General features: G+C 44.0%; 1 protein-coding gene across 1 annotated transcript in view; it reads right to left on the minus strand.

Moving 5' to 3' along the window:
* Positions 1 to 12: 12 nt before the first annotated feature.
* Hwt (heavyweight) overlaps positions 13 to 15565 on the minus strand; it is a 110302-nt gene continuing 94749 nt past the window's right edge. Inside the window, exons 5-9 of the mRNA XM_070665440.1 lie at positions 13965 to 14884; positions 12074 to 13688; positions 3639 to 3837; positions 3242 to 3361; positions 13 to 3135 (exon numbers count right to left, since the gene is read on the minus strand). Of these exons, the coding sequence (XP_070521541.1) occupies positions 2946 to 3135; positions 3242 to 3361; positions 3639 to 3837; positions 12074 to 13688; positions 13965 to 14884 (3044 nt within the window). The 3' untranslated portion in view covers positions 13 to 2945. The remainder of the gene's footprint in view (positions 3136 to 3241; positions 3362 to 3638; positions 3838 to 12073; positions 13689 to 13964; positions 14885 to 15565) is intronic.

The raw sequence follows: 15565 nt of genomic DNA on the forward strand, positions 1-15565 counted from the left end.
AGATACCGCAAATTTAAGCTCTTTATGCAGTTTTTATTTTTATTAAATAAATTACAATTTTGATCCGATACAGACAACACATCAAGTGACATCTCCGCAAGGAAACGATCGTCCGCCACTTGTTCCAGCTTGACTTCATAATGAAATTAATTTATATAAAGTTGAGAAAATATAGAATAAATTGAAAAGCGTATACATACTCTAAAAAAAAATTTTACATAATTATTATTCAATTGACATTGATGCTTTCGTAGCTTATTCAAAACGATACGCATTGTACAATCTTATAAAATTTTTTTCCTATAAAATTTTCTGCTTTAATGTTAAAAGATCTTGGGTTATTTAAATGAAAAGATAGCAAAACTGTGGCTACGTGTCGTAATCAAACTGGAGTTATTAATTTTTTTATTATAAGGAAAATTTCCAGAGTACACAAGATTATCTAGTGAAGTCGATTTGGAACATCGGTGGTGTGCTTATTGAAACAAAAATATTGAATCGCACTTCACGTTTACAACCGTACAAGCCGCGTCGGTATATTGCACATCGTCGTCCGAGATCCCTGTTTACGTAAAGGGCACAGCGCTCGAGATATTCGTTAGACTCACTCCGCTTCTATTCGACCTTATTTTATATGTATTCTATAAACGAGAACTATACGCGCTAATATAATTATTTATATAATATATATTTATGTATATACGTAATCTAACTGCTACTTCATACAAATTTCAAGGTACGGGAAGTATCTACAAGTTAGTCTACCATACAATTTACGTACTGCCTTTCGATAAGTAATATTAATCTACATATACGGAGTCTAGTATTCCTATAGATTACAGTTCTATGATTTCGTAACTAAACCAATGGCGCACGAGAACTTTGTCATCGTTGTTACGGTCAACGATGCAACTTAATAAATATAATAAGGGAAATAAATATATATATATGTATATATGTTATGTATATATAGATTATAGTTGCAATGATCGGGCTATAGAGACAATATAATGTCTTAAACATTAACATATATGGATATGCATTATCGGTTACAGTTAATAATACTGGCAGCTTAAAGTACGACGCATGAATTAACACTCAACCTAATTAGATGCGAAAGTAGCGAGTGCTTCGCGTAATTTAAACGCTTTTGCAAGCGCGGAGTTCAAACATCTGCGTTGATCAGGAAACTAATGTTTTATTTCACCAAAGTACGTCCGGTTAAATGATCAAACGAAGCTATCAACAAGCATGACGATTTTTTACAATATGATGCGTTAGCGCTCGCTACTTCTTCTCGCCGATAGGTTCCCTATGTCGCTAATTAATATTAAGCAAAACTTTTCCTTCCTTGCGCGGCTAACAAAAATTCGCTCACAACCTCTGCGAATCGGATTTCTAACTCGAAAAATTATTGTAACATCACGGACGTCTCGTCATCGCGCCTAAGCGACGCGTCGTTGCTGATTCTACGTAATAATAATAGCAAGTTTAATTTATTTTTATTATCGTTATCGCGCGCGGTCGCGCGAAAGCGCCGGCGCGGACGAGGGAAATTAAGTAACAGATCACAGGTGAAACTAGGCTATCTCTGTAACAAATTAATATCACATGAAAAAATATGTATCGGTTGCATTCTATCGCAAAACTTCCCCGCGAGTGCAGACTTGAACAGATTACTCGGGTGTACGAGGCACCGATTAATCAGGCAGGTCTGATCGCAATCGCTTTCTTTCGCTTTCCACACGTTCGCGGGTGTACACTGTCGATCGTGTCGTTTTCACAAAAGCTTTCGTCGTAATTATCTTCAATTTCGTAATTACTTTGCAGTCAACCTCACCCGATACGCGTAATCGGGCCCGATTGACCGACGTACTTTTGCTTATCGTTCTAAGCTTATATAATCACTTATCAACGACGAGACGGACAACTAAACCCTGACTGAATGATTTAGGATTAGAAGTAAAGTTTTGGCATTTTTACTCGCGCTCGCAGCACGCATCTAGCCTACAGCTCTGCTCTATGTCTCTCGACTGGATATTAGGATTAAATTAACTTTGGCTTCCGTCAGGCTGCTTCTACGCGGCACTTTGGATGAATGTAGATACGCTCGTTTTTTTTTTTTTTTTTTTCTTTCCACTTATACTAGACGTTTCTGATCCCACTTATGAGAGTTATCAACGGTCATCATTACAAGTGATTTTGTTCCTCGGACTCTCGCTATCGTAACTTTTGATACTACTTAGTTTTCGCTTTTATATTGTGCCGCGATGTATGTGTCCGCCTATGAGGTAGGTTTGCGCGATGTTTTGAGGAAGACAAAGCGTGTGGACTTTATGCTTTTCGAGTCCGAGAGGAAAAGGAAGAGGGATGGGGGATCCGCCGTCCCTAGCGATTCTAATTTTATTGTGCAATAAAAAGTTGGACTCGGCTGTAGACATGCGAAAAATAAAGTCGAAAAGACGACGTTTCTGAGCAGGTGTGTCCTCGCTTGAACTGACCTGAGGCTCTTCATACATAGTTTAAAACGCTGGCCTCTCGCAACGAGCTGCACAGACTCGGACGTTCTCGTTTAATCGATCGCGCTGTGTATCGTTGAGCGGCTTCGCTCAGTCACCGTTTGCATTTTTGTACTGTACTCGTACTCTCCCTAACATTTCGCGGCGAGGCGGTATTCCCCGTTAATGCCATTATTGTCCATTATCTCTGGCGCTCTTCGTGCAGAACGGTTCAGTCGACCAGAATGCGAATTGATACGTAAGTTCTCGTGGAAGCCGAGCACGTCCCGCGGACGCGTCTGAAGACTCCTTGTTTCAGATTATAATATCAATCTTATCGTACATTGCAATCGCCCGCATTAGTCGGAGAGGGGAGGGAGGGGGGAGAAGGAAAACAGATTATCAAAAGAGCTGCACAGCGCCTTAAATGGCGCTACGATAGATGCGCTACAAAAGCTGGACTATGACCGGATGCAGGAGACACATGTGCTCGGCACCGCGTATCGGAAGACGATTTACGCTGAAATGACGGACCATTTCCGGTATGTTCTCAAACGGCTTGCTAAACTGCCCCAGGATGTAAGCGTTCAGCTCCTCGTTCTTCTGGATGCGCATATGCATGAAGCCGCGGGCACTCCTAAAATAATTACAGATATATAATTGTTACGCTTGAAAGAATCTTATATACCACGTTTAATTATACTTTGTGAAACACGTGGAAGTACATTTTACATGCTACTTACTTCAGGGATAGAGAATAATCTTGTTTCGTCGATTCGCTGTTTCTCACGAGATAACTTCCTTCCTGGTGAACTCGCAGAAGACCCTCCGCCTCGATGCGTGTGATAGAACCGTGATACCATCTAAATTAAAAAAAAAATTGCTCTTTAAATGTCGCATTTTAATCCGCGAGATTGCAGCGTCGTGAAAATTTTTCCCGGAACGTACCTTTGGAGAATTAAAATAATTAACGAGTACGGTTGCATAAATCGAAGTGACAAATAAACCGTAAACTTAAATTGTAGGATATTGATAAAGTCGTTAGGAATATTCGGGTTGCGAAAATCTTAAATTAATAGTATAATATAAAATGTAAAATGCTACGTCTTCTTTACTCGTTCGAAAGTAAAAAGCACTCACCCTTGTCTCTCTAATGGAAGCTCTACGTCAACCAGATCGGCTGATATTCGCGCGGTACTGATTTCCAATGGTAAGCCTAGGCTTAGGCCACCAGGCTTTTTCGGCACCAATTGACCGCCTGAATTCCCGCTGCTAGTTCCCGCAGTGATACTGCTGGCATCCAGATTCAGAGTCATCTTCGGCCGCGCCAGACCGCCGCCTGAAATGAGTCACCCAAGAGTTAGACGCATCGCGGAACTCCCGCTAGTAAACACCGATGATATATCGAATCAACTACATACGGAGTTGCCAGAGATCTATCGCCGCAAATTTTACGATCTCTTAATATTATAATCGCTGCGAATCGAAACTGCGACCGTGGATATTTATTAAAACGCTCACAGACCGCAAAAAAAAAAAAACGAACCCCTTAATTAAACAGCGTTAATTATGAAAAAAAAAATCTTACGGAATATTCAATACGCGTATCACACTATCGTTATCAGAAATGTTTGATTTCGTGACAATCGTATCGATAGTCCTTTGATTAAAATATCGAATTAAATTATTAAAAAAAAAAATAAAAAAAAATATTTTATCCAATAAAACTAAATTTTAAACTGACATCTGATATTAAGCGACATCATAAACGGTGATCTACGAAAGACACTTCATATCAAGAAAACGCTTCTGAATACAGCACGACGCTAATTTCATTTGTTGGCGCAATCTCTTAGCGGTTGGCTTCTCGAACGCGGTACATGACGCAGGTAAAATAAAATTGCTCGGACAGGTGTAACGTTGAGTTAGCCTCTTTTGCGGCTTAATGTGCTCGAAGGGTACGCCGGAGTGCTTTCGTCTACACGCATACACATTTAGATATTTACGATGTCTTGAGAGGGGAGGGAAAAAAAAAAAAAGATTACGAGCGAAATGTCCGCAGTTGCGAAATTGTCAGGCGTAAAAAAAGAAATTTTTTGCGAATTGCGCCGTGAGGAAAAAAAAAAGCATTATTGTAATTAGTTTTTACGTGCTACGTTCTCATTTAAATTTTAATGTCGTAATATCAACTATAAAACGTTGCTCAAATTTACGGCTGCTTTTAAGTCCGTCCGCCGCGGTAATTCGTGGTGAAGACTACTAGACCTGAAACATTCTCCGCACGCGCATCAAATTACGGTGAGAGAAGGACCCCGAAAGACAGCGGATATCTCTCATGCGCCATTTCTATTCAATTCCTCTTTGCGAAACACACGTTTCGGGAATGGTTAAACATTAACGGCGCCGAACGGCTAGCGCTACTCGACGAGATTGCGTGCGTCTGTATTATTAAATTCAATCTGGCGATCGGGCCCGGCAGATTTATTCGCCTGATTTTCCTTTTCCCTTTTTCCGTGTAAACGGTTCTTCTTATCCTCGTCTTTGCTGGAATCCTGTACCCGCGACCAAGCTCGTCTCTCGTACGGCGCTCTCTCATCCCCCTCGGTAGTAATCTCTCGTCCTGACACTCGTATCCTTATTTCTACCTCTTCCTTCTCAGACTGTTTTAATATCCGTCTCTGACGGAGATACGTCTCAATCAATTTCTTCGCGGGTTCTCCGACCGCCGCGGCGCTCCCGTGGGAAAATGGGGAGAAGCCGTCGAGATACCCGGTGCCGGGGGGTCGTACGCGGGAACGTCAAGGACACGAGTAAACTCCACCGCCCGTGATCACCGTGTACGAATTTGTTTGCGCTTGCTTCAGCCCACCCAAAGTTTCGTAGAACGATGCGCTCAAGTGCTCCGCGGGGGAGTGAAGAGGGGAAACGGCGATTGTGTGCGTACGGCGTTAGAAAGTTAGAGAAGAGAAATAGCTGGGGAGGGCGGAAAATATTCCTTCGGCGGGTAGACACGCGAGAGGCGTCGCCGCAGACGTCTCCAGGGAAATTCCTGGTCACGAACGAACCTCCGAACGGTGACGGGAAAATCTCGCAGGACGGCGGCTCCCGGTATCGTCGCGTACGGGCGAGCGGAAATTTTAATTCCTCGCAGAAATCAGGACGTATTGCGCGTCGCCGCGCGTCAGCGGCCCGGGGGCCAGCTCCTCGGAAATGACGCCGGGCCGAGAAGTCGGGCAACCCCCGCCGCCAAGCGATTCGTATTTATTGCCGAGCGAAAGAGATCGAGGGTGGAACCCGACGCAGAGATTTACGACACTGGCAAATTTACGGCCGTCGGGGAACGCCGGCACGTCAAACCCGCTCGAGAAAGGAGTCAATGGCGATTCCATTGAGTGGCAAGGCGCCGTTAAAGATGGAAGATGACACCTTATGACGCGTGCAGTCGCCGCGATCTACGTAGGCGGCTGTAAAGCCTGACCAGTTTACGAGGAAAATTTTGCTTTCGTGTAAACGCACGGAAAGATACGTATCCGTTCGAAGCGAAATGTTTTTTCCATAAATATTAAACGAGATTGCTGAGTCGGTCGATATTACGATCATCGGGCATCGATTCGTACGGCGAGCATAAAAATATTCGCGCTTGATGCTACTACGGTTTTCAACACCTTCGCGCGTGAAATGATCGCAAGCGAAGGAGAAAAAGCTACCAGTCACGATGAGCTTGCGATCCTGACTCGCCTCAAATGCGTCTTTAGGTTGTATTACTATCGTTACGAGGTACCGCCGTCCCCTCAAAGAAATTTCGCAATAGCGCCGAGATGCTCGGCCAACAGATGCGAGGTGCCGTTACCATGGATAGGCCTCGGAGATCGCTCTGCCAACAGATGTTGCAGTTACACGCCCTTGAGCTCTTCTATCCCTCCGTCGACGGGCCCTTATCGACGCGGCGGCAAACACTTCGAACCTGCTCAGAATAGTTGATACGCTCGCGATCCTCATGAAATATGAAGTACGATAGGCGCACGTCAGACGTTTCCATCGTATCGAATGATATTCGTACAATTTGTTCAAGGATCAACGATATCTCGGCCCGTGACTACTGACTGCAATCCCATTTCTTATTTACCGAAAAAACTCACTCGGGGAATTATGTATTTTTATTTATTAACATTAGAAAATTCAAGCCGCTATCAAAGCCACTAATAGCAACCTAACATATTTTCGGTGCGAGAAATTCGTTGATAAAATATTTAATAATAGCGCTAAAAGAAGTAATACATATTTATTTCTAATAAACACGTTATAAATAAGAAATGAGAAAATTTATAGGATTTTTAATTTGACGAGATAGCGATGCAAGTTTTTTTAAAAATAGTAATAAAAATTATTTAAAATAACGCAAGCACAAAATTATACATATTAGTATAAGTGAAAATTTATTAATAAGTGATTTTAGTTTAATTACGGCGATTTTTGCGTTTTATTGTACTTTTAATACGCGTTAATTCCAATTAGCGAAACTTCCTTTTAGAAAATCCGGAATATGGTCAGCCTAGTAGCGGTTCGCGCTGCGGTGAGGTTTTGGATCGGTACCAAATGGATAACAGCAGCGACGTGCGACGTCGGGTAAATAGTACGTGGCTGGATTCTTGAAATCAAGAGTAAAATTGCGTTTATCTGTCGCGTGGATGATCATCATAAAGTTTAGCGTGTACTTCGCTCTGTATTTGTGGAAAATCCACTCGGAGTGAGAGAGGAAAATTTGGAAACGCGTCGGCGTGCACGTCGCAGGACGCAATTTACAAGCTCCTTTAAAATTCACAAGCCGCAAAATTTCGCCGGGCGAAACAAAGGCGGTCGTTAAAACATTCCGCATTCGCAGAAAAGCATGAAAATTAAAACTCGTTGGACCAGCGCGACATTTTAATTTCGCCTCGTTAACAAACACCGCGCGCAGCAATAATCATAATTAGCAATTTTTTTTTTTTTTTTTTAGTTTAATTATGTAGAAAAGTAATAATCCGAGCGCTCGAGGTTGTTACCTAACGAACTATATAAAGTTATGTCACGCCGTTGTACATTAATAAAATACCGATACGAGTCCGCTTGCGAAAATTGACGACGCGATAGCTCGAGTATCAAATCCCCAATCTAACTTGAACCTCATCACTCTGAAGGTAGTTTAAACAAGTATTAAATGGTCAGTAGACCGCCCGATGTTGACCAAACTGTACGTGCCGCGAGTATGAATAGCCATGTATAATGAAATAGGGAATATTGAGGAACGGAGTAAACAGCGTAGTTTCCAAGGAACGCGCGGAGTCACAATTCGAACTATCGAAAACAGCGATAAAATCACGGCGATATTTCGGTTGCGCAACTTTAGTATAATACACCGAAGTAAGTATTTTCCGCAGTACCTTCGATCGTATCTAATCCATTGCGAGATAACAGCCAAAGAAATAAAACTAAGGGAAACGCTTAACTATATCTCACGTTTGAATCGATCTGTGGAAAAATATGCTTTTTAAAACACGCTCGGTTCTGACAATTAAATTTAATCGATAACGCGTGATTTTTATTCAAGATAACGTCCCTTCACCTTCTTCGTTTCTCTTTTATTTCGCCGGGCATTTATCCTTAAGCGACAAAAACAAGCTGTTTTTGCGCTCAAGTCTGGGATCGCATTTGGTAGATGAGAATACGGATCGTCACGTCGGAAAAACAAAGACTCTGATGTAAGTTACACTTAACAACTTTAGTCGTAAACAACCGGAAGAAGTCCCGTGTACGTACGCTTCTTCTCCCGTCTGCCAAACCTACCCCCTGTGTGGCCAACGAAGCGAAGCCCGAGCCAGATATCACCGCGTCAATGCAGTTTTTTGCCTCTCGCTTCCCTTTTCTCTGGACCGTTAACGATCGCCACTAGCTATAAGCTCGCGTGGTCAGCCATTAAAGGGCCTAGTTGCGAAACAGATGCGCTCGTCGTGATTGCGAGAATCAATTTTTTTTTTATTTTATAAACGGGTTTAAAAGAAAAAGCGATGCAAGAAAAACGTCGAATGTATTTACAGCTTAAGTTTATCGGGAGTTTAACTGTTTTATTTATCACTTTCTGTCGAAATTATTATATTTATTTTTTGCGAACGCGATAACGCCGGTCGAAGGGGTCGTTTCGACGATGACATTTAAAAGGGATGATCGAAAAGGGGCTGTGCAAACTTGTCGCAAGTAGGGCGTAATATTTCCGATACTTTCAATACGCGACTATCTTCCTGGTGACACATGCTTGCATACATCGGCACCTGTGTGCAAGCGTGTACATAAACTCATGTAGGAAGCGTATGTAAAGCAGAATAAAGCGATGGCTTTAGGCTTCTATCTTTCTCCTGTCTTTATAACGTATCGCGGACCTACACAAGTCAATAGTTTTTATCTGAAAGCACAATGCACTGTTCCTTCCAAGTTAACCAAGTCAGTCAACGACCACTGAAATATAAAAATAATATACGTCAAAAAAAAATTCGACGTTATTAATATTTCATGAACTCGCTAGTTTCGATCGAAGTGTCGTTTATCGTGTTCGAAATAATTAATTTTTAACCAAAAAAGACGTTTAGAATTTTTAATAACATTGTCGATATAATTATAAAAACAAAAAAATTATTAACTTAATTTAATTAAAAAACAGATAAATTATTATTAACCGTGAACAGCCAATAATAATTTTACAGTGCCGATAACGTTGATAATTATGACATAATAAGAAGCGTGTCGAAAAAATTTAGACGTCTGTGTAATAACTGAAAATCGCCTCATCGGTCAAGATGGCTTATCTTGATCGACGACCTATTCGCACTTACGAACCAATAAAGCGATAGCCGTGCGCGATGCCGAAGGTAAAGAAAACTGATCGATCACATCCCGCCGAGGCTTCCACTTCCAAAGAAGTAATTGTCGACAACGAAACGCATAAAAAGCATATATCTTCGGCGAAATCTGGCCCTGATTACGTGCTAACGCATTCGACGTCTCGTACCCTTATATCTCCGTTTTCTCCTGGTCCCTCTTCAAAAGCTAATTTACGAATCCAACATCCATCAGCCGGGAAAAAAATATTACGGTTCCCGATCCGCTCGTGGCCGACCACCGAAATCGAAATTCGAAATATTGCGCCCGGGGAAAATACGCGTTTTGCATATATGTATCACAAAGTGGCACATCAGTTTCAATTTGTTTTTTTATTAAAAAAAAAATTTGTTTTACAACAACTGCGGTACGATTTTAATTTGAATCTATTTGCGCGTGTTTATTAAATTTTAAAAAGCCTCTCGATCGCGCGAGCGCGATGCCGCGTGATCGAACATCGCGACAAGCGAGTACACAATTTTTGCTGTCATTAAAAGGTCCTCATAGCTGCTCGGTAACGTTCGAGCCTTTTTACATCCCTCGTGTACTCGGCAATGAAAAGGACGTCGCGGTGAAACGTCAGCCGGCGGTGATCGAAATAATTTGCATGTAGTTTTCGCGAGAACGCAATGCGACAACCGCACTTTCGTTATCTGGCAAGCGGAAGGGACCGACGCGACGGACGTACTCCGTGCGCACGTTGCATTCACGTATTTACTCGCACGTTGATTAAACTCCGTGCAGGCGACGGCTATTTATTCATATTTTCGACGGGCTAGTTGCTCAAAGAGCGATTTCGACTGAGTGACACGACTGGGTACCGCTTTTATCAGCGAAATCGCGCGCGCCGCTTTATTTTCGGTCCGCTTCACCCCCGCGCTCCATCGGTGAGTGAATATTACGAAATCGACGCACGCACTCACGTTAAAATAAAAAGCGAAAAAAATAAGAATTAACTTGGCGAAAAAATTCAATTAATTAATTCCATTACGCTTGCTTAAAAGAATTTTTTAAAGTTACAATTTAAAATAAATTTAAAGAAAATAAAGATTTGTCCCTGAAATCGCATAATTTGTCATCCGCTCGACGAAACCTGCGAGTGATAATCGGCTGTGCTTTAAATCACCCGGGCAACGACGCAAAAGCGAGACGCCCGGTGCTTTAGAGCCCTCGGGGGCCCGTAATTGATTAAATAAATCCGCGTCGGCGTATTTCACAGCGGTGAGGAATCACTCGTCGGCCACGGTCATCGTCGCCGCGTGGTTCCTTGCGAGCGAGGAAAAAAAAAAAAGAAAAAAGCACTGCTCCCGAAGACTCGTAAAACTTCCAGGCAAAACGGATTTACCGGGTATTTCGGGGCCTTTATTGACATTCGACCGACGATAAAAATAGTCAGTGGCCCTTTCTACGTTGCCCGCGTTCTTTTCTCCCGTCCACTACGGTGGATATTACGTCAGCGCACGGTAAACCGAAGCCTACCCTTCGTGTAACAGCATTTACCGTTATCCCTCCCGCCCTCCTTCTCCTGCCGCAGTTCGACATCACCGCGGGTTGCGGCACCCCCCGTCGGCCCGTAGGCATACAGTGCAAAGCGCGAGAGAAGCCCGTTCTCGTGGCTCTAGCATTACAGCCTTCGCAATTTGGGGAACTCGGAGGGTAGACGACGCGCGTTCAAAGTCCCATCAGATCGGACGATACAGCTCCGGGGGATAATAGGCGAAGGGTGCGACGGTAGCGGCAGCTTAATCACCCGACTAATACCGAACGCTTCGCGAGATGCACTCGGCACACCGCGTATTGGGCCGACATTCACTCGCCGTGCGATAAATTATCGATGCGCTACGGATTCGTACTATTAATGCGATCTCAATTACGCGTCGCGAGCTACTTGAATGCCACTTGATGAATTGCAGTTGTCAAACATCGGACCGTAATTACTGCCTCCCTTAATTGCGGGTGATTATATTACCGCGCGAAATGACGTCTATTTATATCTATAACGAGGTAATTTTATTTTATGTGATAGAGGGCTTAATATTTTTAATAAACGGCGTTGAAATTACTTTGTCACCGCGTTTAACGGAATTGCATTCGTAATTATTAGCGCTCGTTTTATTCCGGTATAATACGTTATGAAATATTCGATACACGAAGGAATAGGTGCATGCGATATTAATATGCGACAGGGTTGACAAAGAGGCACATATTTGCAATGAATATCGTTGGGAGTAACTAAGTGAGGCTTAACGACGTTAACTGTTGTCTGGAAGGTTCATAACGATCAGCATCAAATTACGGCAGCCCCTTTGCCCTGATGAGTACTTAGATTACCTCGAGGTGCCGAAAGTACCGTTTTTATTGATTTAATGGCTAGACGCTTAATGAAAAAGAAAAATAAACCCGGATAGCTTCCCTCTTAATTACTTAAAAAAAAAAAAAAAAAAACGCACAGACTTGATTACTCAAGAAAACTCGTTGCTGTTATTTAAAATAATTTAAAGATAAAATAGAAAGTATTTAAAGAATATATATTTAGTAAATTTTAAAATGATATATATTTAGACGTTAATTTATTAATTTATTATTAATGTTTAATAATTTTTTATATATTTTTTTTTTTTTAATTAATATATAAAATGTAAATATGTAAAAGAACGAGAACTTACCGAACAAAGGCGGCGGCTCTACATCGCGCACCGAAAGACTAGACGACGCTTGAGACGCGCTAGATTCGATGCTTTGAGTACACCTAAGACGCTTTCGAAGTTTCGGCATGTCGAAGGGCAAGTCCCTTAGGTCCACGCTGGTCGCGCTACCGGATGTAGTAGCGTCTTGTTGCATCAGCAGCCGTCTTCTTCTCAGCTTCGGCATGTCGAAGGGCAGATCCGAGAGCTCCGGCTCGTTGTCGACGAAATTAATATTGTCGAGCTGCGGTTTCAACAGGTGAAATCCGAAAGGCTTGCACTTGATGCCGGCGCGAGACTCGATCGATATGCCGCTGTCCGATCCCTGGATCTCAGCGTCGCCCGACGACGACGACTGCAAAGCGAGATTAATGAGATTTTTGTTTTGCGGCGTACGCCGTTTCTTGAACGACGTGTCCATGGGCGAGGTGACCGCGTTCGTGTTGGTATTGTTGCCCGCGGTGACGTTGTTCTCCGCGGTGATGTTCTCCTCGGGCGAGGCCTTCTGCGAGTTATTGTTTCGATTGTTGTCGGAGGTCTCCGAGGCCGGCTCCTGCGACGATTTGTCGGAAATCGGCGAGAGAATGTGGAGCTTCGTGGCGTGGTGGTTTAGAAAACCGGGTAGCGACGACTGTTGATGATGATGGTGATGAAAGCAGTTGGTGCTGCCGCTGTCGGAGCTGTGGGAGCTCAATGATCTCGTGCTGTGCCGACTGTCGGAGCTGCTGGTCGATCTGTTCCCCTCGCTCGTGCTGCTCCTAATAGATTCCATGCTGCCGCCGCTGCTGCTAGTCGCCATACTTTCCGTGCTGGAATAACCGATACGCCGTCTGGACGTGCGCAGCTTGAATTCCAAAAGGCCGGCGTCTCTTCGTGGCCGCGCGAGATCGCCCTCCGCCTCATGCGGCCTACCTTTGAACTCCATTATCGGCCTGTTTTCGCGGATTAAACTGCGCGGCCGCTGCCTCTCTTCCCGAGGCCTGTCTTTAAACTCGAGTATGAGTTCCTTGTCGAATCGACGGCCCTGCGACGAGTCGATGTTCTCCTGGACGAAAGTCTTCGGTCGGCTTTTGATTTCGAGAATACTTCCCTCGCTGCTTTGCGGCGAGTCCTTGGGGCGCAACGATTTTACCGGCAATCTTATGTCTTTTAAACGCGGATGATCTTGCTGGGAAGGTAAATTCGGCGCGCTGCGAATATTCAACAGCAAGTGGTCTCGGTTTCCGTGAAATTTCGCGGGTAGCGGTGCGGTCGACGGCGGTGACGGCGTGTAATCGCGTGCCGGTAGTCTCGGCGATCCGGTTTTTTCATCGCTTGAATTGATTTGGAGGGACTCGATATCCTGGGACAGAGTAGATATATTGTCTGATTGCTGTTGCGACTGTGTCTGTTGCTGCTGCTGCTGCTGCTGTTGTTGCTGCTGCTGCTGCTGCTGCAAGCGGCTCGGAATCGGTTTTGGGCGGAGAAGTACGACCTTACGTCGATGGTCCTTGTTTGATTGCGACTGGTCGGTGTAAGGAAGCGTTTGCTGATGCTGCTTCGATGTGTCCGTTGACGAACTCGTTCTACTCATCGGCGCAGTACTGCTACTCCGTATCTGTATTTTATTTTATTTTATCCGAAACTTATTTTTTTAAAATAGAGGAAACGTATGTATTAATTTATTATAGTCTATTAATGTGTCACGTAAAAAAAAATTTCGTATATTGCATAAAGAAAGAGATAAAAGTTTTTTAGAATTATATATTTAAAAAAAAAAAAAAAAAAAAAAAAAATAGCAAAATGAGAAAGTAAAATTATTTAAATAAAAATGTTATCGCGCACTTAATTTGATATCGGAGCATGAAAATTCCAAGTCTCCGAATGTACCTACCTGAGAATGTAATACTGCGTGATTGGTGACGCGATCGAGGTCGTCGAGATCGTCGTCGGACCGATTGACTTTACAGTCGAAGGCCGTCTCGTAGAGGTGACGTTGCCTAGCCATCCCTTCCTCGTCTTCTTCCTCGTGTTCGGCGTCCTCCTCGTCTCCTTCCTCCCCCTCGTCTTCGCCCTCCACGTCGCCCTCGTCCTCGACGAGTATCGGCTGCGGGTCTATCCTCCGCGTACGTCGTAGCTTGCGCACTTGGTGCCGCGCCACTTGCGGCTGCCGTCGGTCTAGCTCATCCTCCTCCTCTTCGGGCGATGCGACGCAGGTACAAACGGTGGTAGGCAGATCATGGCTCAGCAGCCTATGCGGAGGCATGAGGGTGTGATCCCACTCGGTGATGATGCACGACGAGAGGATCTCGTTTCTGGCTGGGACAGCATGCTCGCTCCCCGACGTGGGGCTTATTAGATCTTGGCTGCGATAGTGCGGCGGCGGCGGTGGATACGGCTGCTGTAGCTGCTGATAATGCCGCGGTTGGGACGAGTACGAGCCCCCATCACCCGCTACCGAGTTTCTCTTGGGTATACCGGGTGTGCGCGAGCGTTCGCCCGGCACATCGAGGCTGACACTCTTCCGATACTTGCTCGGCTGCGATTTCGACAGTTGCTCCGGTACCTTGAACAGATCCCCGTAATAGTACGGCGACGGATGGCGCACGGGCTGTACGGACTCGGTCGGGGATTGATCGGTCAGATGCACTAAAGCGACGCAGTCGACGAGCAAGGCGTCGGTCGAAGTTAGAGTGTCCCTGTCCGCCGATTGAGCACGGTTTGAGGAAGCGTAAATGCTACTTTTCCGTTTTCTAACGATCACTGCCCGCCCGTCTTCGTCGTCTTCGCAGGACGAGCCGGATGCTGAAGGATCTAGAGATTAATTTTAAGAAATATAAATTTTTTTTATTTTTATTTAGAGAGGCGATCATAAAAAATTATACTGCAGTTTTTATAACTCTCGTGTAATTTGATAATATTACGTATAAAAAATAAAAAAAAATAGATTTAGGTTGTTTAAGATATTTTGAAATGTCACGGAAAAGATGACAAGGAATTTATCAATCGTAAACGCAAAGATTTAGATGATTTAGGCTTTAAAAGACATCTCGGTCGCATAAAGCTCACTTTCGGGATCCCCGAAAAACGGCGCGAAATTTTCATAATCGTTCTGTTGTGGGAGAAAGCGCGAGGGACTCGGGCCGAACGAAAAAGCTCACGGGGAAGGCAAAATTGCTTCGAAATGGCAGCCTTATCTCCTTAAAAATCACTTCCTCCGTCCATAAGATATTACCGTAATGGTCTCTGGCTTCCTTGCCTGAGCGTTCCTATCCTCGCTCCGGCCCACGGACCGACCACCCCTTTTTCAGTCCCTTTGTACTCGTTCGAGCATCATCTAATGCCCCCTTTAAGCTTTACGATCGCGTCACGGACATTCGCGACATTAACGAAAGAGAAAGTCGGGCGAATGGAGGAGACGTAAAATTACGCGGACACCCGGTACATTATATAGGCAAAGTACACATACGAAATAGACGAAAGGACTGAAGATAA

Source organism: Cardiocondyla obscurior, linkage group LG13 (genome assembly GCF_019399895.1).
Source record: "Cardiocondyla obscurior isolate alpha-2009 linkage group LG13, Cobs3.1, whole genome shotgun sequence".
Classification (NCBI taxonomy): domain Eukaryota; kingdom Metazoa; phylum Arthropoda; class Insecta; order Hymenoptera; family Formicidae; genus Cardiocondyla; species Cardiocondyla obscurior.